Source organism: Coturnix japonica, chromosome 3, assembly GCF_054131305.1.
Source record: "Coturnix japonica strain WE chromosome 3, WE-NBRP24, whole genome shotgun sequence".
In the NCBI taxonomy this organism is placed as follows: Eukaryota; Metazoa; Chordata; class Aves; order Galliformes; family Phasianidae; genus Coturnix; species Coturnix japonica.
In genome coordinates, this window is record NC_140665.1 from 17,168,859 (window position 1) to 17,194,124 (window position 25,266).

Genomic DNA, 25,266 nt, shown 5'->3' on the forward strand with positions numbered 1-25,266 from the left:
ACAATGCTACATGTTGCTTTATGGGTGAAGGCATCTCCTTTCCTTTGCAGGCGAGGGGAGACAGAAGGGATGAGCACCTCCTCATGCTCCTGGTCCTTGCAGCAGCATGGCACACAGAGGCTTTGGGGCTGGGTTGGACTGAAAAATGCGGTGAGGCTGATCTGAAGTGGCCGATCCTACGTGGCATTGGCCCACAGAGCAAAGGATGCACTCACTGCCGAGACCTAGGGAAAGTTGCAACTAATGGGTATCGATCAGAGGAAAAACGAGACCTGTGGGCAAAAATTTATGTGCAAGCCTGAAAGAGGTATGTTCCCTAAATGGGGAACAGTGTGAATAATAGGCTTTGAGATGAATGCTAATCAGCATTACATTTTGCCTCTGAGTCTCCAGACAGAATGTTTAATCTCTGGAATTAAATATTTCCCCGGTGAGAGACTGAAAAACTCCAAGAGGCTCCTGTTTGAAAAATTAAGCCTGGTGCACATCGCTCTTAGATCTCTCTGATTGTGCAGAGTTGTCTGCCCAGAAGCTGGCCAGCCTCCAAGTGTTTGGAACTTTGTCTTTGAGAAAGACATGAAAGTATTAATTCTTCCCCATTTTTATTGAGACGCCAACAAGGAAACATTTATTAATCAAAGGCAACCCAAGACTACTATCGATCAGATGTAAAGGCACAGCTTTCCATACAAAGAGCTGTGACACAAACATTTTCTCATTGTGAAACATTTTATTAAAGATTAAAGCTTAGATATTTATTAACTGGAAAATTATCTCCAACAAGTTTCATCTCCTTCCTTTTTTTTTTTTGCTTCTTTTTTGTAGTCCCTCGGGTTACTTGGCATTAAGTACAGGAGCTGACGCGTAGGAAAAGGATGGATGGGTTTAGGGCGATGTGAGTTGGGCATGTGACAAATGTAGGCTCAGGCAGTGATTAATCAATAACTGATTTCCATTCCAGTTTTTGCTCTTGTTAGTGATATCTGCTTTAAGGCACTCTCATGTGGACTGACCTCTTATAATGTGGTCTGGGCTTGCTTCTGAGAGCCTGGGAAATATCCTATATGGTTATGTGTGCACTCACCTATATATATGGTGACAGATGTGAGCACCCTGAGCAAGCTTTGAGATTGGGTTTAAGCAAGGGTTGGACCAGAGAGCTTCAGAGGTCCCTGCCCACCCAAACCCTCCAGAGTGGCACATTTCTGATCAGACTTAAGGAGAGCATGAACTTTCCTGAACCCTGTTAGCCCATATAGATATGGAAATATCTGTGTTAGTGGAGAAAAATCAGCTGAATGAAGTCCCTGCTTCATAAAGAAGCAAGAAGGAAAACACAGGATTGCCAATTAAAAATTCTTGCACGTGTCCTTTTGTTTTTGTCTTTTGGGGTTTTTTTTTTGAGATGTAAGGAAGGAGGAGAGGTATTTGTTTCTCTTAGGAGTTCTGGTATTATGGTACTTATTTTGGAAATTTCATGACAGTGATTTCATCCTGTTGAGCCACTTGTGGTACATTTTTACCATGGTTGCCAAGTAACAATCACTAAGCGTTTTTGTGTGTCGATCAGTAAAGGAGAGTGGAGAGAAGGGATAAAATCTATTTTCAGAGGCGTAATCACTGGTGGATCTTTGTAGGTTAACGGTTAAGTTCACTGAGCAGTGACAATGCTTCATTGAAGGCCTTGGGATTTACAAACAGGAAAGCAAAGCAAAGAGACTAAAGAGGGTTTTCTATTATTGTTATTACTCTTTCAGAACAGAGTGGCTTAGGAGCGATTAAGCAGGCATTAACTAAGCTGGACATCAAGTCCCACACGCGCAACAGGCGTATGATAATCCCTCCTTGAGCCCCCAGGTTTTGCTATGCCAGACCTCCCAGCAGCCAGCTCCAGCCCTACTTTGCACATAGTGCATACAGTCGCAGAAGAGGCTTCTTTCACTGCCAAAAGCATGGAGGAATGTGGAGAAAAGCAGAGAGATCCGGTGAAAAGTCACTCCAGGAATTCTCCCAGTGTGGCAGAAGCTGCCTTTAGCATAAGCATCCTGCAATGCATCTGAAGGTCATCCATGTCTTTCTAAGGGTACCAGGCTATGGATGGGGTTGCTGAGTCCTTCTGCAGTTAGCTGGTGGAGCTGAACCCCGTCTGCTTGGAAACTGCAATGGGAATCCTACAATTCACCTTTCAACTGGGAAAGGGTGTTTGGTTGTTACTTTCTGGGACAGAAAGCCAAATAGCTTTGTGATCTAATGGTCTCTGGGAGCAGTGCTCAAGTGGGGAGGAAAGGAAAGCTTTTAGGATGGTGAAGTTGCTTCTTTACAAGTGAGATTCATTTTGGCAAGGATCTGATGAAGATACTTGTAGGAACATTGTGACCCTTATGTTATTAACATAGAAACTAAGACTATAAATGAACTGACATTTAAATGATAGTGTAAGATACTCTGGATGTATCCTGGAATAATAGAGCAATGCATCATTGTTAATAAAAATGTAAACTACCATTTTTGAGTCATAAAGAGAATATCTGTGGAAGAATTCTGTTCTGATCTACCTTCTCTTAGCACCTTGTTCCTCCAGGACAAGGAGGTTTTATGTCTGGGAAATGTAACAGAGCCAGCTCAGCACCACAAGTGCTAGCAGGGGCATTGTCACTAGGCCAGAAGCCATTTGTGCTTCCAAAGCCACTTCAGATCTGGTGGCAAGTGATGCCTGGTCTTCAGCAGGGAAAATTTTGACTTCCAGACCAAAACTTAATCCTCCTCTTCTGCTGGTCAGAAATCTGGGGAACAGCAGAGCCAGAGCACTAATAACTGCCCAGATGCTTAAAGACTTCATCTTTCTTTGGGGACCACAAGGGGGGAAAAATCTGTAACCTGTTTCCCAAAGCTTTGTATGGCTGCCGTCATGGAGCAGGAGAGATAAGGAGTCCTTCAGGACTTCTGTGAAGTATGAGCTCAGTGCTGGTTTTCACACCTCTGTTATCAGTGAGTTTCTGCTTTTGCTGTGCCCTACCTATCTGGGATGAGGCATTTGGCATAGCTGCCCTGGAGTTGTTAAGAGAAAGGCAGCCATGGCTGTATCTACTTGGCTTCAGCCCAGGGAGATATAACTTTTGCAGACAGATTTGGACATGCTAACATGCAAGCAGCCCTTCCTGTGCCACGAGCTGGGCTGGGACATTTCAGCCAGCACATACCAGAGCACTCAGTCAAATCCAACGCTGATGAGCTGTTTCTGCCTCCTTGCCAATTCGGGCCCGTCACATCTTCCTTTCCATCTTGACCTGAGTGCGTTTTAGAGAACAATAGATTCACAAAATGATCTAGGTTGGTAACGACCTTCAGATCATCTGTTCCAACCATCAACCTGATCTACCAAGTCCCATTGCTGAACCATGTCCCTTAGTGCCATGTCCACACATCTTTAAAATACCTCCAGGGATGGGGACTCCACCATTGCCCTTGGCAGCCCATTTCAATGCTTGTCCACCTTCTCTAATAAGAAATTCTTCCTAAATTTGGAACAAACGTCCTGAATTCAAGTTTCAAGTATCCCTTGAAATCTGGGGGGGATCTGTGCATTTTCAGGTAGTTTTGCTCAGACAGCTCCTGGGGAACCCATTTTCCAGTGCCCAAAAGCATCCACATGCATCGAAATGCAGCCCAGAATGTGCATGGTGTGGGAAGGTGTGGGATACCTGCACCACAGACATATTGGAGTAACAGAAATGGGGCTGCTTGTATTGCATCAGTTTTTCATTCAAAACCATGCTGGAAGGATTCACAACCAGAGTGTTGGGCAGCCCATGGTCATTTTTTGAGGATAAAAATAGCAACAGACTGGAGTCAGACCATGGTTAATTTGGATTGTTAGGGCCAAGCATCCAGATCCAGTTCAGTACTTTCATTAAAAAGGCCATATTGTTTACAGAGCTGCTGAACTGGCCAGTTGCCCACTGGGGTGACACTGACCACCGGGCACTGGGCCAGTTTGACTGGGTGACTTCAGTATCGTCCTCCAAAGACTGTGCTGAAATTGTTGTCCTAACTCATCCTCCTGAGACCTCACACAGTAGGTCATGAGCAGAGCTGGGATTTCTGCTGAATATCTCGGCCTCAGGATCACAAACATCCATTTCTGTCCAACAGAAACCAGGTCACAGTGCACTTCCCCAGGAATTCCCTCTTTGGATAAGAATCTCCCATCTTCTGTCCTGACTCAACAGCAAACCTTTAAAAGGTGTAACAAACAGGCCTGATTTTGAGATTAGAAGAGGAAATACAGCCTTTCTGCAAGTGCTGGCTTGAGCGGGGTTTGGCTTGCTACCTGGCTGATCAATGAGTCCTGGTTTGCCTCTGAATGCCTCCAATGAACTGTGTGGAACTGGAGGGACTGTCCTGGCTGTGAAAGTGGGTTGATCACAGTATTTGGCCTCTGCTCAGTGTCCTCTGTAGACATCTGTCTGTCTGGTAGCAGAGATCTGGGATGAGTCCTGTACCTCAGTGCATCACGCTGGGTGGGTGGCTTTATGGCCATGGGCTAAGCAGCCTGGCTTGCCCACTGCTGATACTGTGACAGGGGACAGCCAGCTCCCAACTGTGAGCGAGGTTACTTGTTTGGCCCACAGTCAGATGATTAAAAGAGTATTTTCCACACATTTGTGCAGTGATTAGAGATGAAATGCAAATCATATGCAAATCGGTGCAAATCTCTGCTGTGCACAGCCAGCTCTGAAGTTGGAAACTTTAATTTTCTCTGAGGCATGTGGGCTCTTTCAGTGCTCTTTCAGTGGAAGAACAGGATGAACCTATTGGTGATGTGAGTGCACAGCTGAACCCAACAGCATAGAAAGAGTGGTAAAAGTTAACCTGAAAGCATGCACTGACCAGCATGAGTCTAGGCTGCAGTGATACATGGAATTTAGCCTATGCAAAGATCTTTGTTAAATAAACAGCTAGAAACCACACAAAGAAATCTTCCACATAGCTCTCCTCCCAGCTTTGTTCCTCGTGTTTACCATGGACTGTCTGGAGCCCATTGGCTGGAATAGCCAGTTACACTGTAAATCAAAATGCCATTATGGTTGCTGGATATAGCAACTAAAAACATTTCCCTAAGTATCAACTCTGGAAAGAAGGTCTATAAACCCAATGAAAGCAAGAAAACAAATTCCCAAACCCTTGCCACAAAGAATAATTGCAAATATATGTGAATGTATATTTTTAACTCATCTGCTGTTCCTTGTTGGCTTGCAGACCTGTAGTGCTGCTTCAGTCTGAGATGTGGCAAGGCCATGTTTCCTCACTTCCAGACAGCTTCATGGGGATGGCAGGGCCAAGAGAAATAAATAAATAGGCTGATGAGTCCTCTTGAAACACAGTTGTGAAAACTTTAGAAAGTGTGTGTTTCCTGTAGCTATCAACAAGCTAGAAAAAGGGAAGCCCTATGGGCTGGTTGAATATTTCCCAATGGCTCTAGTGACTTTCACAGCTGGTCTTGATTTGCCTGCATATTGCTAATTTTCCTAGTGCTTGTTACAGCCCTGGGATGGAAATCCTGGCTCCCTCAAGGCCACATGAAGGCAGTGAGAAATGGAGCAGCCAGGCACTGCTGTGCTTGTATGGGCACTGCGATTAAGACTGGGATCACATCTGGATCAGCTGGCAAAGCCCTAAGCCAAGGAGCAAACACAAATCCAGCCTTGAACCACCCCCCCGCCCCCCCATCTGGTGAAAACCCTGCTGAGCTTAACCCTGTCCTCCCAGGGAAGTCACTGTCTGAGGGAACAAAAGGCAGGGATCCAGTGTGAGCAACTCAGCGATAAAGCAGCTGTCCCAAAATTACTCATCCTGATCAGCTCTTGAGGAAACAAGGCTGAGCTCATGAATAATAGAGTGAATAACAGAGACCTAATAAAGGACAAAATTCATGGTAGATACAGCCCTGTCACGTCAGCAAACAGGTTTCTTCTGCTTGTGGCATCACCCTCTCAGCACAATCCAGTATCAAGGCTATGAATATCTGAGGCTTCTGCAGCTTTGCCTGATTCTCTGGGCTGTGTGTGTGCTAGTGCCTGTTAAATATACATGGTTCTGTTCTATGTGGGGCACCATATGTGTAGCAAGGACATAACCCAGCTGGCTGGAGGTTGAGTCTGCTCCCTGCTGTGCTGGCAAGGCCCTTTGCACGTCATCCATTTGGAATACACCTTGGGCATTTCTGTCTGGCTTTCTGGGAGCTTGGAGGCACACTTTTCTGAAGCCTATCTGCTATAGGTTTGGACATGAAGCTGTTTATTTGAGGCGCAGAAATGGAAAATCTCTTTTTCACAATTGGAAATTGGAATTTTCCTCCAAAGATCAGTGAAAGCAATCATTATCATGGGGCATCATTTACAGCTTCAGCACAAAATAATCCTCCAGGCTCCTTGTCAGCTCTGAATTAGAAAACAATAAGGATGATTACTAAGGGATCCTTCTCTTAAAGAGAGAAAAAAAATAAATAAGCATGTACTTTGATGCAGGCTGGGGCTGGAAGCCACAGGCATGTGACCAGGAGCCCCAGCCATGCTTGGGCCCTACAGCAGTGATTCTTAGGGTTAAGCTAACCTTAAACACCTAAATAACTTTAAAAAGGCAAGCTCTAGTGAAAAATCAGAGCTGCAGCTGTCTGTGACTGTTAGAGGGTCATTACTGGGCTGTGACAAATAAACATGTACATGATCAGTTTGGGAGTCAGTCAAAAAATAGGTATCATGATGAGGTGCTGTGCACTGATGTGAATGTGACTGACAGCAACATCAGTTTCTGTCACTAAAAGCAATTAATAACAGCTTTGTTTCTTCTTGCCTTCACCCCAGGCGTTGCACTAGCAGGGCTCTGGGCAACTTTGCCCTCTGTCCTTCCACCCAACATTTTCCAAACCATCCCTGCAGTTCCCACAGAGCCCAGCCTAAGTAGATGCTCCCAGAGACACTCCTTACATCTTCTTCAACCTCTTGGTTTTTTGAGCGCCTCTAGATCTTGCTTTAAATCGTCTTCTTGTTCCCTGGGTCCCTCCTGCAGCCGGGGGCATGTTGGAGCATGGTGCCATTTCTGGCTTTTGCAGAGTTGAGCTCAGGATCAGGACAGACAAAAAAAAAAGAGACAGGAAAGGAAGAGCTGGTCATGGCCTGAACACAGCAACTCCCAGACACAGGGAAAGCCCTGCTGAGGGCACAGCATCTGTAACGTCAGATTGGCACCGGGATAGGATGGAGTGTTTCCAGAGGAGATTACGTTTTCCAAGACCTTGAGCTGCCAGTTCAAAGAAGCCTACGCGTTTTCAAAGTTTTTTGAGTCTTAGAACTCGGTCTAATTTAAGCAAATTTTTATGGGATTGGCACATCCTAAGCACTGGGGAGATCTTTCTGCTAAGCTTCGTTCTCTGCAGTGAAGCATAAGGAGAGAATTAGTCAGTACGGTGTTTGGGAAAAAAGAATTTCATAGGCAAAGCAGCATATTTCTCCCCTGAGCTGAGCCTTCAGTGCAGGAAGCACGCAGTGAGATGGCTCTTTGTTACTCTCTCAGCAGTGGCCACCCCACATGGAAAGTTTCCATCTCAAAAGCTAAAGTCTGGCAAAGTTTCCATAGAAAGTCCCAGGCAGGTGTAACAGGCACTTCAGCGCGCTCTGCCTGAATCTCAAAGCCCTGAGGGTTTCAGTCACGCAGATGAGCAAGTGTAAGAGACGAGGATCAGATGGAGAAACAGCATTTGGGAACCGTTCCCCTTCTGATGTCTGAAGCAGGGAGTCACAGCGGGATGGAAACCAGCTCCTGGCCTCTGCTATTGGTGGGGGAATCATCACTTCCACCTCATGTCAGCAGTTTCCCAATGGAGCTGGGGCACGCAGTATGTGTCGCTTGGATGAGCCCTGCCTTTGCAAAAGGTCTTCTGGGCCTTAGCTGCAGGCTTTTGACTGTCACAAGAGCAATGCAGCACATCTGCCTCCATGGTGTTCTGCAGTAGGATTTTTCATTCAGCATTTTATACATCTGTCAACCGTCTGGGCATATAGATGGGGATTGGAGGTGCTGAGCTGGCCACAGAGAGCAGCCTGTAGCCAGGCACTTCTTTGTACTGCCATTTTACAGTGTTCCTTATCACCTTCACCCAGGTGTGCACACACTCTGAAATGCAGGCTTCTCCCCCAGGAGAGGGGGACAGCCCATGGCAGGGCTTCCTGCAAGCAGTGACAAAGCACTCACATGCTCTTCCATGCTCGCCTTCCCCTCAGCCACCCCGTTCCTCTTGTTTTAGCTTTGTTTAAACAGTCTCCTTGGTAACGGGAAGGAAAAGCAGAATTCTTTCATCCTCCTCCTGCCTATCTCAGCACCAGGAGGAGGCATTAAAGGTCTCCCAATGAAATGCCCTTATTAGCAAACATTTGCTTCAGTGCTCCCACTGCAGATTTTAACCCCACTGATCACTGGGGTCTCCAGGAGATGTGATGTCCCTTTAAAAAGATTTTCTATACCTAGAGTTTCAACAGAGAGGGCTGTATTTCACAGTTTAATTTATTTGGCAGCAAATCAACGGCGTGTCAGTCAGCAAGTGGTGGCTCTTGAAATTGTCCACGTCATCCCTTTCTCAAGTCCAGGAAGGCCACGAGGGTCCTCTGGTCCTCTTGTGGCAGTTTCAGAAAGGTCTTTCTGAGGAGCTGAGCACCAATTGCTTTAGCAGCTACCAGAGGTCTGAAGATGTCTGATAAGGCTGGGAAGAAATGGCCATTGCACAGCACTAGGGTGAAACTCAAGGGTGGGCTTCCTGTCTTCAGAAATGAGCATCCCTGGTGTTTGAAGCCTGCAGCACAGCAGCATCTCGTCTGCTGATGCCCACAGGGTTTGTGATTTTTACAGCGGGGTCTGGTCCAGCACAGGTGAATGGCCCAAGGGAGGCTGGAGCATGTGGGCACCCTGCAGCCAGTCATTTAAATTGCTAAAACAGGAGCATTGCACCGGAACCTTCTTTGACAGACGATTACTTACAACTTCTCCTAATAAAAGTTCAATGTGACACTCACTGACAAGCTCAAGCTCATAAAAGATCAAAAGGCTCTTCTGTAGCTCAAAAGCCCGTTAGCATCTGCAGAGCCCCAGCAGGGAGAGGAGGTAGGACGTTTGCTTTGTGCTGGGCTGCAGATACGTATCACATCTGCATCAATGTGCACACGCAAATCAGGGCAGATGTTTTGCTCAGCAGCTTGTGTGTGTGCACACGCACGCGTGTTTTGCTAAGTTTGAACAGTTGTCAAGAGCAGCAGGCATGCTGGTGTGAGCAGCACAGCAGAACCACAGGCACATTCTCAGTCTCAAAGCCACTTGCTCAATCAGCAATCAAAAGAAGATAAAAATAGTGATGTTGAGATGCTTTTTGGACTTCTTGTCAGAGCATTTGGGTCACTGCTCAAAAGGTCTGTGGGGAGTGCCTCCATCTCCCATCTTGAAACAAGGACGCTGACCTTTGGGGCTGGCACCAAACACCAGATGCATCCCTCCTGCTGAAACCCATGCCAGGAACTTTGAAAGGTATCTTCTTTTGGAGGGAAGCACTACTGACTCTTATATACAATCTCTCTGCAGTGGCAGCACTGGAGCTGCTCGGCAGATGTGTTCTGTGCTTCCTTCAGCCTCGATTCCTGGTGCTGAAGCCTTGCTGCCTAGTTTTGCATGCTGCTCTCTGTTTTGTTTACTCAGCATAAAAGCAGCAAGGTCTGCTAAATAATTTATAAGGCTGCAGAGAAGTCCCCTCTGCTGGCTGTTGCTCATTGAAATTCATTTTGGGGAGTGCCAAAATCATTTTGATAAGAGTGATGTCTTCCCTTTGAGGAGCATAGTCATGGCAACTATGCCAGGCACACACAGAGAAGGGCAACGAGCATTTATTGGAAGAACGGAGCAATTATTGTTGTAAAGGGGAACCTGCCTGTAAAGGAAAGCTGTCTGTGTACTCAGGTGTGTGGAGAAGCGAGAAGCAATTGAATGAGTTTCCAAGTGCTTTCTCTTGGGGAAAATCTGTATGAGAGCAACCAGGGGCGGGGGAAGAGGTAAAATACCAACTTCTGGCTCTGAACTCTGAAGGCTTCTTAGAAATGGCATTTGCAAGCATTGATATGCAGCAAGAGTATTGGGCTAGACTGAGCCCTGGACACTCAACCCTTTGCTTGCAGCACAAGCTGAATTTTTTGGAAATAATGAAAGTTTTTAGCTGGCATGGGCAAGGCAGTGCAGTGCCAGGGAATGAGTTATTTCTGCCTTGTCAGCTTTCCCAGGCGCCTTAAGCAATTGCTGTTGGGGGTGTTTTTGATCAAATTCACATTAAATGTATTTTTCCTCCTAGTCGTTGTCACTTGCATTGCACTGTCTGTGATGCTGTCCTTGGAGATCCAGACACTGATGTAGATGGAATGTCTCTTGTTCAGTGTCCCCATGGACCTGCCTCAAGCAGGCACCCAATGAACTTTACGGAGTAGCTTATAGAATCATAGAATCATTAAGGTTCGAAAGATCACTAAGATTATCATATCCAACCACCAACCCATGACTGTGACTGCTCTAGACCATGTCCCTCAGTGCCATATCTGCTCTCTTCTTGAATATCTCCAGGGATGGTGATTCTACCACCTCCCTGGACAGCTTGTGCCAGGTGCTCACCAGCACTTGACGCACATAGCTAAGGGACTGTGAAGGAACAGCAAAACTCCAGGTTGTCCAGACCCGTGGGTTGATCCAACCTTCAGCTATCTGGGTATGGTGATACCTTTAGGTGGGACTGAGGGCTTGGGCCTTGTTTTGGGGCACCACAAGCATGCATCATGGCTTTTTGCAACATGTGACATTGGCAGATGAGTCAAGTGCAAGAGCTAGAGTGCAAAATTCACAGTCAGATCAGACCAAACATCAGAGATTCCCCCAGAAAAGCAGTGTTTCTGATCTGAAAATCCTGCCCAAAATAGCCTTCCTAAATAGAAATTAAAGCAGCATTCAGCGTAGCATGTGAAATCACTGATTCTGCTGCCCCTGCAAACCACCTCCCCTGTCTTGCCTCTCCACAAGGCTGTGGGGGAATGGGCTAGACAGGTAAGGCCTTGACAGGGCTCTTCTAGTAGCGATGTTCTGGAGCAGACCAACGTCGTGTGTTTGAGCTGTGTGTTGTCATTTAGACTTAATGCATCCTGAGGCCAGAGGAGCAGTTGTTTCACGCTGCCAGGGAGATGACAACACATCATCTGTGCTCTTAGAAGCACTGATTCAGCGAGCTTGATTTCTCGGAAAAAAAAAAAAAATAATAATTAAAAAAAAATAAAAATAAAAAAAGAAAAGAAAAAAAAAGAAGTGTGGGGCAGCAAAGAAAATAAGAGCAGCCAAATAAATTTTGGCTCCAGAAGTGAGGGAAAAATGATTGTTTCCCCACCCTTCACGAATTTCAGTGCCCGGGTTGGTATGCTCACTGTTTCTCAGACATTAGGCTGTGCAGCTCCATTCAGACCTGGGCTGCTGGACCTGCAAACTGAGCTGCCTCATCAAATCTGCTCACTTTATCCTTCCCAAAGCATGTGTCAGGCTTAGCTTCAGGCAGGTTTTCCTTTGCCCTCCACATCATGTTTGCAGCACGCTTCAGGCGCATTTTCATCAAGCGTGGACATTTTACATAAGCAAGAGCCATCTCTGAAAAGGGCCCTGCAAGGGTGACTCATGGGGCATCACACAAACTTGTATTCCATCAGCGTGGGGTCAGGGATGGCCATCACCACTGTCTCCCCTCATGCTCTCATTTCTATTTTACCTTCATATCCAGTCGGTTGTGCGGTTTATTCTCTGTGGTGGTCTGATTAGCCCAGTGGAAGGAAGTGTATGTCACAATGAGCACGCCAAAGCTCATATCTGATGGGAGTCAGACGTGTAGCAAGCTAGGAGCCCTGTCTGGTTCCCACAGCTCGGCCATGCAGTGTCCACCCCCAGAATCTGCAGTAGAGCTGTGGCATCATCAGTGCCCTGGGATGCTTTTTTCACCACTTGGGCAGGTTGTTGTCATTCCAGATTTGAGCAATTGCAGCCACAGACAAGAGCAAAGCTTGGACCACTTTCCTTCACACCCATTTAGCTGGGAGTTTGGATTTACTGTGCTGTGGTAACTACCAGGCCATCCTGCAGAGCAGTACCCTGCACCCTGCATACTCTCTGTCTCACTCTTGTCCTTAAACTATGATGTTGAGTTGCCAGGAGGCTCCGGGAGTCTTGTCCACCCTATTCTAGTGTGTTTCTGTAGGACTCCCACAGGTCTGTCCCTTGGGAGGTCAGGGCCATCATGCTGCTGGTACAGAGAGTTGCTGATCCTCCGCACACCCACTGCACATCTTATTTCTGAGCCTGCCCTAGAGGAGGTGAGGGGTTGTGCTCTGCCTTTCTGCTTGTGCTGGAGGAGATTGCAATGGCTCCCCCTGCCTTCCATTGGATTTGTAGTGGTTATGCATCTGAAGAAGAGGCTGAATCTGAGCTCTGTGAGTCTCAGAGTCCCCCAGAAGATGTTTTATGGCCCTTAGGCAGCCTGAACTGGTGGCTGAGAGCTGGCAGAGAAATGAGACTCCTCAGAGGGGACATCTCCTGTCTGTTGGCATGAAATGGAGCCAAGGTTGGGCTACACAATCTTTGTGTCTTTCCACACAGAATCATAGCCTGCTACTGCTGCCCTCCCCATACAGGTGGGTAGTACAGGCCTCCACAGAGTGCAGCCCTATATGGAAGGGACAGAAACTCTAATGAAGCCTCCCCTCTGTCAGGGACCCCTGGTAACAGCTACAAACCACATGTGATAAGTTGTTCTGTACATTCTGGTTCTCAACTGCATCTTTTATCCCTTGGGAGCAGGTGTCTCTGTGCTGGCGGAGTGGACATTGCATGTGCCTCCCACATGTCCCCTGCCAGATGTGTGTCAGCTGCAGCCAGGATGAGTACTTTCATCTTAGGGCCTCTGCACACAGAGCTGTCACCTTCTGCTATCAGGCACAATTTTGTTGTCAACCGGTGGAGGAAAAACCTCATCTCCTCCTTTTTACTTCCCAGCAACAAGACAACTATCCTCCTCGAGTAGCTGTCAGAACTGTGAGCAGTGAAGCTGCTAAGTGCACTAAACCTCTCTCCAACGTCTGGGTCTCAAAAGGTGTGTGCTGCAGAGGGAGGCACAGGAGCAGCCAGGGCTCTTTGCATCTCTCACAGCGTGGACAGGGCCTTGAACCCCTGCATTCTCCAGGCAGATGAGAGCTCATGGTGAAAATAGCAAGACAGATGGAGAACAGAGCCTGGAGAAGGTGGGGATGGGAAGAGAAAGATCTGCTTTGCTCTTGGTGGCTGTCTCCAGCCATGCATTGGGATCTGCTCCCCACTACTAGTGGCTTAGGTGTAGTTCAGTTGGCCTTGGCCACTGGCTTTGGTTGTACTCAGCTCTGATGCTTATTTTTATGCCCTCGAGCAGCCCCCTGGGCCGTGCTTGCCCCTTTGCACCATGCCCATGTGAGCTGCACAAAGCAGGGAGTGTTTCCAACCATGTACCATCTCTAGCTTTAACTGTGACTAATTAAGTGACTGGCTGACAAGCAGATGTATGAGAAACCAACGGCTTTCTGCAGGAGTCTTAAGAACACAGGCTAGAATGGGCAGCCCCAGCAAGTGTGTTTTCAAAACATCATCTCCAGAGCAGGCATCCCTCGTGGTTATTCTCTTACTGACGTCACTGACCCACTGGGCTGGGAAGTGCTTAGTTATTGTGGGATTGGGACTTAGGACATTACAGCCCTCTGCCCTGGATGTTGTACTTATGAATCTGGCGTTGGAAGTCCTCCAGTCTGTACATATAGCTCTCCTGGGTGATCGCTGGAAGTTGAATGGGTGACAAGCTGCATAAGAACATAATTGTCTCTGTTGATTCTGGAATAAGTGTCTGTCCCAGAAGCATAAGCATGCTACGTGCTTATCATCAAGCTAGCTGCTGACTGCTGTATCGTGGGTTGTGCTTAGAGATGTTTATTTTCATGTCCCACTGGGCACACCGTGTCTGGCTACATGAAGCACTTAGTTATTTCAGCTCTAGCTTACGTGTGGTCTGAGCACAGTGATGCTTTCTTAGCCACAAGATCTCTGATCTAGGTGCACAGCAGGGCAAAGGTGGGTGGGGGTGAAGGTCTCTAGTTCAGCCTCTAAGGAGAGGGCCAACATCCCAGCACAAGCTTTTGTTTAGGGGAGCTTCGCACATCTCCAAGGGCAGGGGGTAGTTGGCCTTGTCTTCTCACTTGAAGGAAGGGAAAAAAAGGAAAAAACAAAAGCAGTGTTAAAAAGGCATTGCTAGGGTTCTGTAAGAGAGCTAACAGATGTGTTGTGCTGTAATGAAAGCCATCTTTCTCCATGCTGAGCCTGAGCAGACAGCCAGACATGCGTGCTGGACCTGACACATCTCTGCTCCTGAACGTCTGGTCCTGTCAAGGAAGACGAGTGCTCTGGGGGCCATCCCCTAGCACGTCCTGCCTGCATCTCTCTGGAGCCTATTGCTGATGCTCTGCTGTGTTCGACACTTGTCTGAGTCATGAGAGGGGCTTGTGCCATTTCACATCACTGAATGATACCGTCTGGATTGGGAGTGGCAGGATTTTTGCAAGCACATGGAGGATTTGCCCAGTGACTGTGCAGATATTCAGGTTCAAAATTTATGTAAGTTCCAGGCAGGCTGCCACCAGGCACTCCTGACCACGCAAGAGAGACAAGTCTGGCAGATAGTTGAGGTGGGAGTCCCAGCTCCTTTGCACCTGCGTTGCCGCCATAGTCTGACGTAGCCTTGGTCAAAAAAGTACTTGCATGGAAATATTCCTCTGCTGCCCTCCATCTGGCTCCTGCCAGCCTGTGCTAATTCATCGTGCACGGACCCATCCCTGTTCATATGCAAGGTTGAAGAGTACTTACCCTTCTGGGGCATTGCCAACCAAGAGGTTGGTACTGAAGCTTTACATGAGCTACAGTGACCAGGGGTGGCTGTGTTGAAAGAGTTTGACTGAAACAGCATGATTTGAAAAGAAAGCTGTTATCGTGGTGGAGAGCACAGGGCTTGGAGCAAGGCTGGGGATGTCGGGTCTGTGAAGACATAATCTTTCTGGGAGAGAAGAGCTGGAGCCGCAGTTCTGCAAGGTTTGTTTCATTCTTTGATTCCTGGTACATGGAAATGAGCTGAAAATCATTCCCTCAGAGATTGCCTTGGCTACAGACTCAGGGACAAGCAATTTTTGGTACAGAAATGCAGATGCTTGACTGGTTTCTCCTTGGCAACATTCTGCCCAACTTTTTGTTGGTGAGAGCACCGAGGGGGGATGCCGGGCCCAGATGGCTTCCATGGGTTTTGGCAGTGCTAAGAGGAGGCACCAAGCACATTTCCCTGATGTTTTATCCAACTTCCATGGACACAGTGTCTGTGCACTGAATGTCTGTGATGTTTCATGGCACCAGCTCCCCTGCAATAACTACGAATGGCTGGGCTGATGCAAGTGCTTTCTTTTACCAGCAGAGAATGCATCGCTGGTCAGATTGATCTTCCCATGCGCTCAATTGGAACATAACACTGGGTAAAGCAAAAACTCCTCTCCTACTGAGGACCCAGAACTTCAGCTGGGGCACAATGGAGAGGGTTTCAGGGTGCTCTGCAGGATGCAGGAGGCAAAATGCAGTGCGGGGAAGATGAGCCATGCTCTAAGAATAATCTGTGTTATTTCCACATAGCTGTTTCTCAAGCAGATGTGGTCTCGAACATCATCAGAAGTGAAGTCTTTTCTCTGGATTGCAGTATCATCCCAGGGACAAATTTGCCTCAGCAGATTTTTTGCTGATTGGAAATGCATCCAGTGAGCAGACTTGCTGTTTGTTCTTCCTAGCCTTGTGCAGCAAAAAGGAGCGGTGCACGTGTCCACCCGACACAGCACTTGCTCACACACTGGAAATACCAGACAGAAAACTTCATTGCAGCAGCACCTACTGGCAGTGGCAGTTTCAGCCCAGAGGCTCCATATTCAGGTCCTGTTGGTGCTGGGTCTGAGCATCTGGAGCAGCTTTATTTTTCCAGGTTTCTTCTTGTGAAAAGAGAATTATTTTGCAGAGCTCAGAAATACCGCATGTAGGAAGGCAGAGCACACCCATAGGAAGCTTACATCTTGATAGCTCTGCTGCCCTCAGCATTGCTGAAGACAGCTTTTTTAATTAACTTTCCTGAGAAGGGCTTTGTTTCATATGTTGGAGGGAAGATGCAGAATGCATTTTAATAGGAGTTGCCAGGAGAATTACTGATTTGGCGAGTAATGTTTCTGAAATAGTGCCATTCTGTTAATTCTGTCAGGTCCTCTGATAGCTTGGCTGAGAGCATTAAGTTTTTAATATGCAATAATTTCCCCTAACTCATCAATGCATAGCAAGATCAGCTGCATGCTCGGTAACTATTCTTTTACGTACAAAACCATTGCAGCGATAATTACAAACAGAACAAATTATTACGGATATTCATTCTGAGATACCATTACCCCATACTGTGCTGCACTGTTACACTTTTCACAGCCATTGCTTGCTCTTGAGTAAATGGTTTCATTATAAGCATGAAGGGCAAACTTAATACACTTCTGACTCACAGCGAACAGCACAAGAAATCATCCTGGCTGTTCCTCCCAGTGCTTGGCAGTGTTTGCTCTGAAAGAGAGTAAAACGTCACCTCTGTTGCCAAATACCTGTCAGCCAGGCGGAGGGGCTCTGCCTAGGAGGATGCAGCAGATGGGACCGCTGCATCCCCTTTGAACTTGTCCACCAAAGCCCACAGAGCCCAAATGGAAGAGCCGATGGTCCTGCTGTGGATTTGCCATGCTGGGGCTGGTTAAGCGGGAGCAAGCCATCAAGGGGATGCTTTGCACCTAGAGTTTTTGGAGGCACCCTGACCCCATGGACCTCCCTGCTCGTCCTCTTGGCCTCTCAGCCCCTGCCTTTTGCTTTCGGCTGCGCTGCCCCTCCGGCTGTGCTACCAAACCCACTGTTTTCTCTCCGCAGCTGCCTTCTCCTGGCCTTTCCACCCTCCTCCTCTCCCTGTCTCCCTCCTCCCTCTTCCCCCCTTACTCTTGAATCTCTATTTCTTCTTCTCTGTTCCAGCAAAACGATATCAATCAAGGTGATAGATGATGAGGAGTATGAGAAAAACAAGACCTTCTACCTAGAGATCGGGGAGCCCCGGCTGGTGGAGATGAGTGAGAAGAAAGGTGGGGGACGTGCTCCGGGGCTGAGCCCAGCCTGTGTGTCCCTGTCTGGCTCACTCATACCTAGCACCTGCAACACCGAGCTCACATCCGCAGCGCCTGCGGAAAAGGGCAGGAGCGGTGCCCCCAGAAACTCACAGGGAAGCTCCTGCCCTTCCCCGCCTGCCCCATTGGGATGTGCAGCCGCTTCCCTCCCTCCCCAACCATCTCAGCACCACGGCGGACGTGAACTGCATGCGCGTGCGACGCCAATCATGTGTTTGCCTTTGTCTTGTGTTCCCACAGGAAATTCATTACCCTTAGAATACTTGACCGTGAGGAGTATGAGAAAGAGTGCAGTTTCTTCCTTGTGCTTGGGGACCCGGTGTGGCTACGACGAGGAGTGAAAGGTGTGAGAGTAACACCAGACCAGCTCTCGAGACGCTGCCGTCCGCTTTTCTCTGTGTCTCCCTACTCTCACACTCCTTTCTCCTCGCACTCTGGCTCCCGGCCGTTTTGCCCTCCTTCCTTTGAAGCTTGGCCCCTGCAGCTTTTTACTCTGTTTTCTTTTCTCTTTTGTTTTGGGGGGACTCTGTCTTGCTGGCGAGGGCTCCCCCCAATGTCCAGGCAGGGGACCATGAGCATCGCCAGCCCCCATGGGCATTTTGAGTGTATCGCCCCGCCACCCCACAGCTGCAGCTTCATTCAATTCAGTAGAAAATCCAGCCTCCAGAAGCAAGCAACACTGCATCATTTTTATCAGAAGATAAAGTAGCCTCCTCTTGAAGTAAAATGCATGGCCAGAGCAGTCATTTCAGTCTTTTTTAAGCTGGCACTGGGGTCTGAAAATAGCTCAGAATCACAGCACAAGCAGGTAACGCCGTAAGATGCAATCAATCCAGGAGAAATCAGGTTACACTCAAATAAAGTTTCATGGCTCTGCACTGGATAATAGCTCCTCATAGGAATAATAAAAACAATTTCCTCTTTCATTACATAAAATAAAAACATTTCTCAACCAACTACAAACCTTCCCAAAAAGACATGGCTCGCTTCATTTTCTAAGCTTTCTTTTTTTCTTCTTTCTTCTTTTTTTTTTTTTTCCTCCCAAGAAATTAACTAAAAATTAATGTCAAGGCTAATCCTCCGCGCTATTGGTTGCCAAGCAAGAAGCAATTTTAGAGCTACTTAAGATAATTAGTTGCCCTACAACAGTCCCTTACCAAAGCCTTTGTAACAAATTGGCAGGAATGGTTGGCCTGCCTGTCTGGTTTCTGGGACAGAAGCTCTCCCTGCAGCAGCCATGGGGCTGGCACATACTACTCTTCAGGACTGTGCGGGTCCCCAGCAGTCCCCATGCTGAGCAGGGAGGTGCCACACCATTTCAGCCTAATATCTGGCAGTGATGCTGCATTCCCCTTCCAAACAGGTGCCATGCAGGTCATCTGTGCCATCCTCTCTGTCAGGTTTCCAGCTGGTTTCTGTGGCTAGCTGCATTATGTGAACTGCTAGGAGGAGCCAGGCTACAAAAAAAAAAATCAGTTTCTCACCCTCCTGGTCACAAATTGAGGGTAGCTGAGAGACGTTCAGTTTTGCAAACCAGCTAGCTGAAAGGCAAGTCAGGATTTAAAGGGATGCTCTTTGCTGCTTTGGCCATGCTGTGCTGGGTTTTTTCCTTGAGCCAGATTTTGTGCTTGGTTTTACAAGACGGGGTGAGCAGTGCTCACAGCCTGCAGATGGGAGCACTCCTGAAACGTCACCACTGGGCCGTGTAGCCACACTGCGGTCTGTGCCTTGGGAGCCAGAGACCCACCATGCACCAAGGGAGAGCTTTTTTCTTTCGTTTCAAAAAGCTCAAATGCTGAGTAAGCAGATCCCTGAGCCAAACTTTGCCCCAGACTTTTCTCTCATTCCGTATGTCAGAAGCACAACTGCCAGCAGTAGTTCTTGCTCCCCTTCAAGCAGCTGGAGGAGGTCAAAGCCATTACCCACTGCACACAGGACACGTTGTGTCCTCTTCCAAGGCAAGGCTGCCCCCGAGACCAATGGAAGATCTTGCACATACGATTCAAAGGGGAAAAATGAATTTTGGGAGTGTGCCTTTTATCTCATGTCCACCCCATGTCTGCAGTCATCTTTATTTTTAATCCACAGTCCCATGAAACGTTTCCGTTACGTTATTTTTAGTGCATCTCTCTCAACACTAATGGTATCCTGCAGTTTTACAGATCTGAAAGCTCTGCCCTGGGATCTGGAGTTTTTCTGTGAATATTCCTTTTGATTTCATTATTCATTTACTTTTCTTCTTCTGTGTTTGTCTCTGTCTGTCTCCTTCACAGCGCTGTTGTTGAATGAGCTTGGTAAGCGCGCATTCCTTTTTCTTTTCCATTTTTCCAGTTTGTCTGCATATTTTCGGAAGACGATTGATTTTGTTTGACATTTTTCCTTGCTCACAACATTCTTTTCTAGGGCGGTCAGCACTATTTAAATAAGCTCAGGTATCTGATGCCCCATCAGCCCTCGGAATAGAGCCCAAAAATCATTATTGTTAATGAGCGGTAACCCATCACTGCAAAGAGCCGTGGGAGTGGAGTAGTAACAGCCATAGCAAACCTGCCAACAACCCCAGATCACCAAGCTGCACCATGCAGATTAGCCCATAGCCTCCTACACTGATATGGCAAAAATTAAGAGGGCTGGTGACTTAGGGACAGCAGAATTGGACAACACATCTGGAAGAGGTGATGCCTCTTGTTTGGAAAGTGGGGAGGGAAGTGAAGCACCCCAAGGCCCCTAGCAGGCTACTTTATATGCCTGGGAATGACAAATGCATTTGGGCAGGGTGTCCCCATGTCATCCCCAGTCTAGAAGTAAGGGGTCAGCCCGCATCCCCACACGGGGCAGGGAAGGACCTCCATGTCACTGTAGGCTGCAGAGGGATGCTGTGAGGATGCTAACCCTCTCTTTCTCTCTTTCTCTTTGTCTCTTTCTCTCTTTGGTTTTGTCTAGGTGGCTTCACCATCACAGGTATGGATTTCTGCTTTCCCCCTGTCCCTCCCCCTCCCCCTCTTAATGGCTGTATGCTCATCCTGCTCTTTCCTTTTGGTTTCCTCTTTGCTTTTGTTCCACCCTGGAGGGAAACTCTGGAAGGGTAAGCAGGTGGTGAGGCCACCCTCGCTCACACCGTGTCCCCTCATAGCACACCCAGCCTGCTGTGCATGCAGCCCTTGCCAGGATATGATGGCTGGGAAGAGGCCCAGCGGGCTGCAGAGCAGCCCCTCAGGAGCACTGTCAGTGATCCCTGAGGCTATAGCAAGGTTCTGGCCATGAGCAGCTCTCTGCAGGCAGTGGGGCAGCCGGGTGGGAGCCACACTAACTCCGTGTGCAGTAGGACATAGAGTTTACTAACAGCACAATATGGGTGTGCATGGGGCATGCAGTGCCTCCGACTGATCTCCTGTTGATCGCTCCAATAGGCAAACCTGTCTTCAGGAAGGTACAGGCTAGAGAACGTCCTCTTCCTTGCACCGTGGTCACCATCCGAGGTACCCAGGGGTCTAACACAGACTGACTGGTGTGTTTGTTTACTGATCCAGGCAGATTAACCCATTTCTTCAGCAAACCCGGCCCTCCTTGGGCCTTGATGGCCTTCTGATCGTCCCCAGGGTGGGCTGGCAAAGAGCAACATGGGGGCCTGCACCGGGACAGTGACAAAACATCCCCTGCCTTGAGATTGCAAAGGCATCAGCAAAGGTGCAGAGCAGCTCCGTGGCTCTTTCAGTCCTGCCACTGCCAGCACTCTCAGATATGAGACCAGTCCATGCCCTTGGGGATGGCTCCTCGCCCAGTGCAAGCCCAACTCTTCCCTCCAACTCCATGCTCTGCAACTGCCAGGCTGCTCTCCCTCAAGGTCAAGCCCTGCTCAGGAGGGTCTCGTGTCCATCTCAGGCCTGGGGCTGCAGGTGGCTTTGTCTGGTTGCAATGAGGTGATGGAAATGTTCTAACCACAGACCTGGAGGGCTGGAAATCATAGCGGCTTTAGTGGCGATCTGTTCCCCCCAGCAACCCTGCAGGAAAGGCAGCAGTCAATTCCTCCACCCTAAGGGTGAATTCAACCCTTCCTGAGGTTAGACAAATTGCAAACCAATTTTGCTAGCATTTCTCAGCAAAACTGCCTTGTCTGTCGCTCTGTGACCTCCTTCTTGCCTGCTCTGTCGCTCGTGCTCTCCCCAAAGGCTTCCCAACCACCAGCTGATGGGAAGCCAGCTCCAGGGAGCGGCCGGCCGGGCCTGGCTCACAGGTGGGCTCTTTGCTTTACAGAGGAGAATGAGGAGAAGCAGCCACTGACCAGCAAGGAGGAGGAAGAGCGTCGAATCGCAGAGATGGGGCGCCCCGTCCTGGGGGAGCATACCAAGCTTGAAGTCATCATTGAGGAATCCTATGAGTTCAAGGTATCGTTTGTATTTCATGTCTCCATCCTTCATCTCCTCTGGCTTTTGGGTTTGCTCAGTGTTGGCAAACACATGCTAATGGCATCACAGCAAAGCAGGGCGGCTCCTGACATCACAAGGGCTCAGACAGCAGTCTGTGATCACTGTTATGCAAGCAGGCTTTTTTCAAGTATAACCTTGCCATATCACAGCCATGATTTACACTCTATTTAAATACAGTCTTGAGTGGTCCCTGGTCATGGAACCCTCGTAGAGTGGTCCCCCATGGCGAAGGGGCTCCCATGGCGAAGGGCTGATGCCTTAAATGCAAGCAGTCATTGTGGCTCTGTGATGAAGCCTTCCCAGGAGCATCTCCTGCCTTCCCCAGCAACACTGAACTTCTGCTCCTAAACAGCACACTCAAGTCCCAGTTATTTACAGTTCTTTAAAGAAGCCCAGTAAAAAATCCTGCCAAAGTGTTGTGAACAACATCAGCTGCGGCACCTCACTGCTATTTGCTGTTAAACCTCCACCGAGACCACTCAAACTCCCACTGTGAGCAGGTTCAAAAGGCCTTTATGAGTGGCAACAAGAGGAATTGCTGATACTTACATTTGCTTTCACTGCAGGGGCACTTGACCTGAACTTAGCATCTGCTAAGCTTTATCCATAAACATACAGCCGTAAGCACCTGCACTGGTGGGTTTTAGTCCAGCATCACCAGCCTGATGACCCTAATACTCTCTTCTGCATCTCCATCTGCAGAACACGGTGGACAAGCTCATTAAGAAGACAAACCTGGCCTTGGTGGTTGGCACAAACAGCTGGAGAGAGCAGTTTATTGAGGCTATTACCGTCAGTGCGGGTGAGTTTGGTCTGCAGCTCCTGGTGAATTAGTTAGCCTCTCTCATGTCTCACCCTCCTGTAGTAGTAATATGGATCACAGTGGAGCAAGAGGAGGCAAAACAGGTGGCAGTTACTTACAGTGTCTGCATAAGTAAGGCAGCCGCTTAAACCCTTTGGTGAAATCACCTTGTCTGGCACATGGGAAATCTACTGCAGTAAGTGTATTTGTAGTGCACAGCAGAGAAACACCCTGGCTACTACCACGTGACAGAAGGGAAAAGTGATTTCAGTGACAGAGCTTTGGGGTGCAAACACTGTGTTTCAGTAGAGTAGCACAGATGGTGCTGGTAGGAAGTGGCACTGATCCCTGTCCCTGGTGATCCCTGCAGTGGGGGCTGTGCAAGAGCCAGGGTAGCAGGCCTTGAAGACAGCCTGCATCCCCCTCTGATGTCCAGAAATTTGCCCTTGACCCCCTGCATCCAGGACAGCAATGCCCCTGCTCCTCCAGCCAGCTGTGTTTATGGCTCTGCAGCCCAGTAACTCTTCCAGTTCTGTGGAAGGTCGTTGTTGTTTCAACAACTGGAGACATTATAACTCCCTGGCTGGATGTTACAGTCCAGCCTGGGTTCTGTGCCTGCAAGCATTAAGGCAAAATCAACCAGTTTAGATTAAATCACAGCAGAAGGCAGTCTGAGCCCACCTGGATAATTTGGCTTTGAAAAGGATGGGGGAATGCTCACATTTCCTACCTCAAGCTCTACTATACAGGGCAAGCTCTGCCCAGCACAGATTAATTAAAAGTGATGGCTGTACCATTTACCCTTTGCATCTGAAAATGAGGACAGGACATTGTGCAGCAGCTATCCCCTCAAATTGCCATCCCTCTTTTTGTAGCATAGTTATTCTTAGAGCCTCCAGCCAAGAGCCTCCTATTATTTCAGATACAGAATGAACATATCATGCAAGACAATCCTCGCTGCAGGTTTCATAGCTAATATGGTTAAAATAATCTATGCCAGAATAAATTATTTAATTGCATCCCATATTAAAGCAAAGATAATCACTGGTACTCAGATCTCATCTCTGTGACGCATGTAAAGGCTGCAGTTCTGTGAAAGCCCCGCCACTATCGTGCCTTGAATACACAGCTACCATCAGTGCTAACAGAACGATTAATAGACATTTAATAAGTGTGGCATAATTTAGTGGAAATGACCCATCCCTTCCATCTGGGAGAGAGAAGTTTGTCCCTACATTTTTGCTAGGATTTTGCTCCTCAAGCAAAAACATCCTGGAACAGGTGAGCTTGTTCCTGACCATGTCACTGCCCAGCCACGCTCTGCATTTCGATTCACCTCAGCAGGTGAAAGCCAGCAATTCAAAAGAGAGCCATTATTCCTGCTTAACAAAATGACAGACAGATGTGGATGAGCATTATGACAGTAGCTCTCATGTTCATTTTTCAGTCTGTTTTATCGTCTCCCTACAGATCTCGATCCACAGTAGTCTCGCTGCCAAGTAGCTTGGGAAAAGGATTAAAATACCTGCTGCAAAATTACAGTGTCAGCACAGCACAGTGTATCCTGCCAGTAGCAGCTTTTGTGCAACAAGCAAGAAAAAAGGCAGGCATAAGCTTCCCAGGCTGAGAAAATGTTCCTTATTCCACCACAGTGCACAATAATAGGTTATTTATTTATATTAGCCAAAATAATAACACCATGCTCCTGATTAGCTACTGCTTCCGCCATGGTGAGCGCAGTGCTTTGAAGCCAACCAACACATGATCTTCCAACAAGTTATTCTAGAGAAACCAAGTTATTATAGAGAATCCAAGTTTACACACTGGTTCTGAACAGCAGAAGTGCTTTGAAGCCAAACGATATGTGTGCAGTGTTGCCCCCCAGCAGGGTGCTGAGTAGGACTTTTCCCAGACTGGCCATTGCCTTATTTAGCTTTCCCCAGTAGCTCCTTTGTCATGGTATGTAGAGTTAATTGACACCTACAGATAAATCTTCCCCCAGCATGGGTGAATCTAACCAGGTGTTTCTTCCAGGGGAAGATGATGATGACGATGAATGTGGGGAGGAGAAGCTGCCCTCCTGCTTTGACTACGTGATGCACTTTCTGACCGTCTTCTGGAAGGTCCTTTTCGCCTTCGTACCCCCGACAGACTACTGGAACGGCTGGGCCTGCTTCGTTGTCTCCATCCTCATGATTGGCATCCTGACAGCATTCATTGGTGACCTGGCATCCCACTTTGGCTGCACCATTGGCTTGAAGGACTCCGTCACTGCAGTCGTGTTTGTGGCACTGGGGACATCAGTGCCAGGTAAGGACAATGGCAGAGTTTGTTGGAAAGATCCATCTCTGCCCAGTCTGGTCTGGGGATTGGGTTGGGAAAGCCAGTGAGGTCCTCAGCTGTGTTCTGCAGGACCCAGTGAGGGGCAATTGGATGTGTATGTGGGAGTTGTTTTTCAGTCTTGGATGAGACAGGAGGATCTTGTGAAGACGGGGCTCTAACTCACCCTGACCATCTCCTGCTTCAGTCTCACCAGTCCCAGACTTACAGTGATCAACACTCGGGTGCTCAGAGGTCTTAAAACTGACTTAGCCCAAAAGGGAATCAAAAGAACCAAAAAGGAGAGAAGATTTGGGCAAGGAAAGGAAAGAAGCATTTTATAGTCTTCTGGCACTAGTGTTGGGTG

The 25,266-nt window shown here is 48.0% G+C and overlaps 1 protein-coding gene across 19 annotated transcripts in view; it reads left to right on the forward strand.

Moving 5' to 3' along the window:
- The window catches only part of SLC8A1 (solute carrier family 8 member A1), a 113,284-nt gene that overhangs the window by 80,273 nt on the left and 7,745 nt on the right, over window positions 1-25,266 (forward strand). For 4 of the 19 annotated variants that reach the window (XM_085542823.1, XM_015857026.3, XM_032443663.2 and 1 more), the window contains exons 3-10: window positions 17,203-17,309; window positions 19,625-19,645; window positions 20,295-20,312; window positions 20,422-20,436; window positions 20,762-20,830; window positions 21,606-21,736; window positions 22,481-22,580; window positions 24,615-24,890. In XM_085542823.1, coding sequence (XP_085398949.1) covers window positions 17,203-17,309; window positions 19,625-19,645; window positions 20,295-20,312; window positions 20,422-20,436; window positions 20,762-20,830; window positions 21,606-21,736; window positions 22,481-22,580; window positions 24,615-24,890 — 737 coding nt within the window. Of the gene's footprint in view, window positions 1-17,202; window positions 17,310-17,591; window positions 17,696-19,624; window positions 19,646-20,294; window positions 20,313-20,421; window positions 20,437-20,761; window positions 20,831-21,605; window positions 21,737-22,480; window positions 22,581-24,614; window positions 24,891-25,266 lie in introns of those variants that run through there. The other 15 variants (XM_085542827.1, XM_085542828.1, XM_032443674.2 and 12 more) reach the window with 11 other exon arrangements.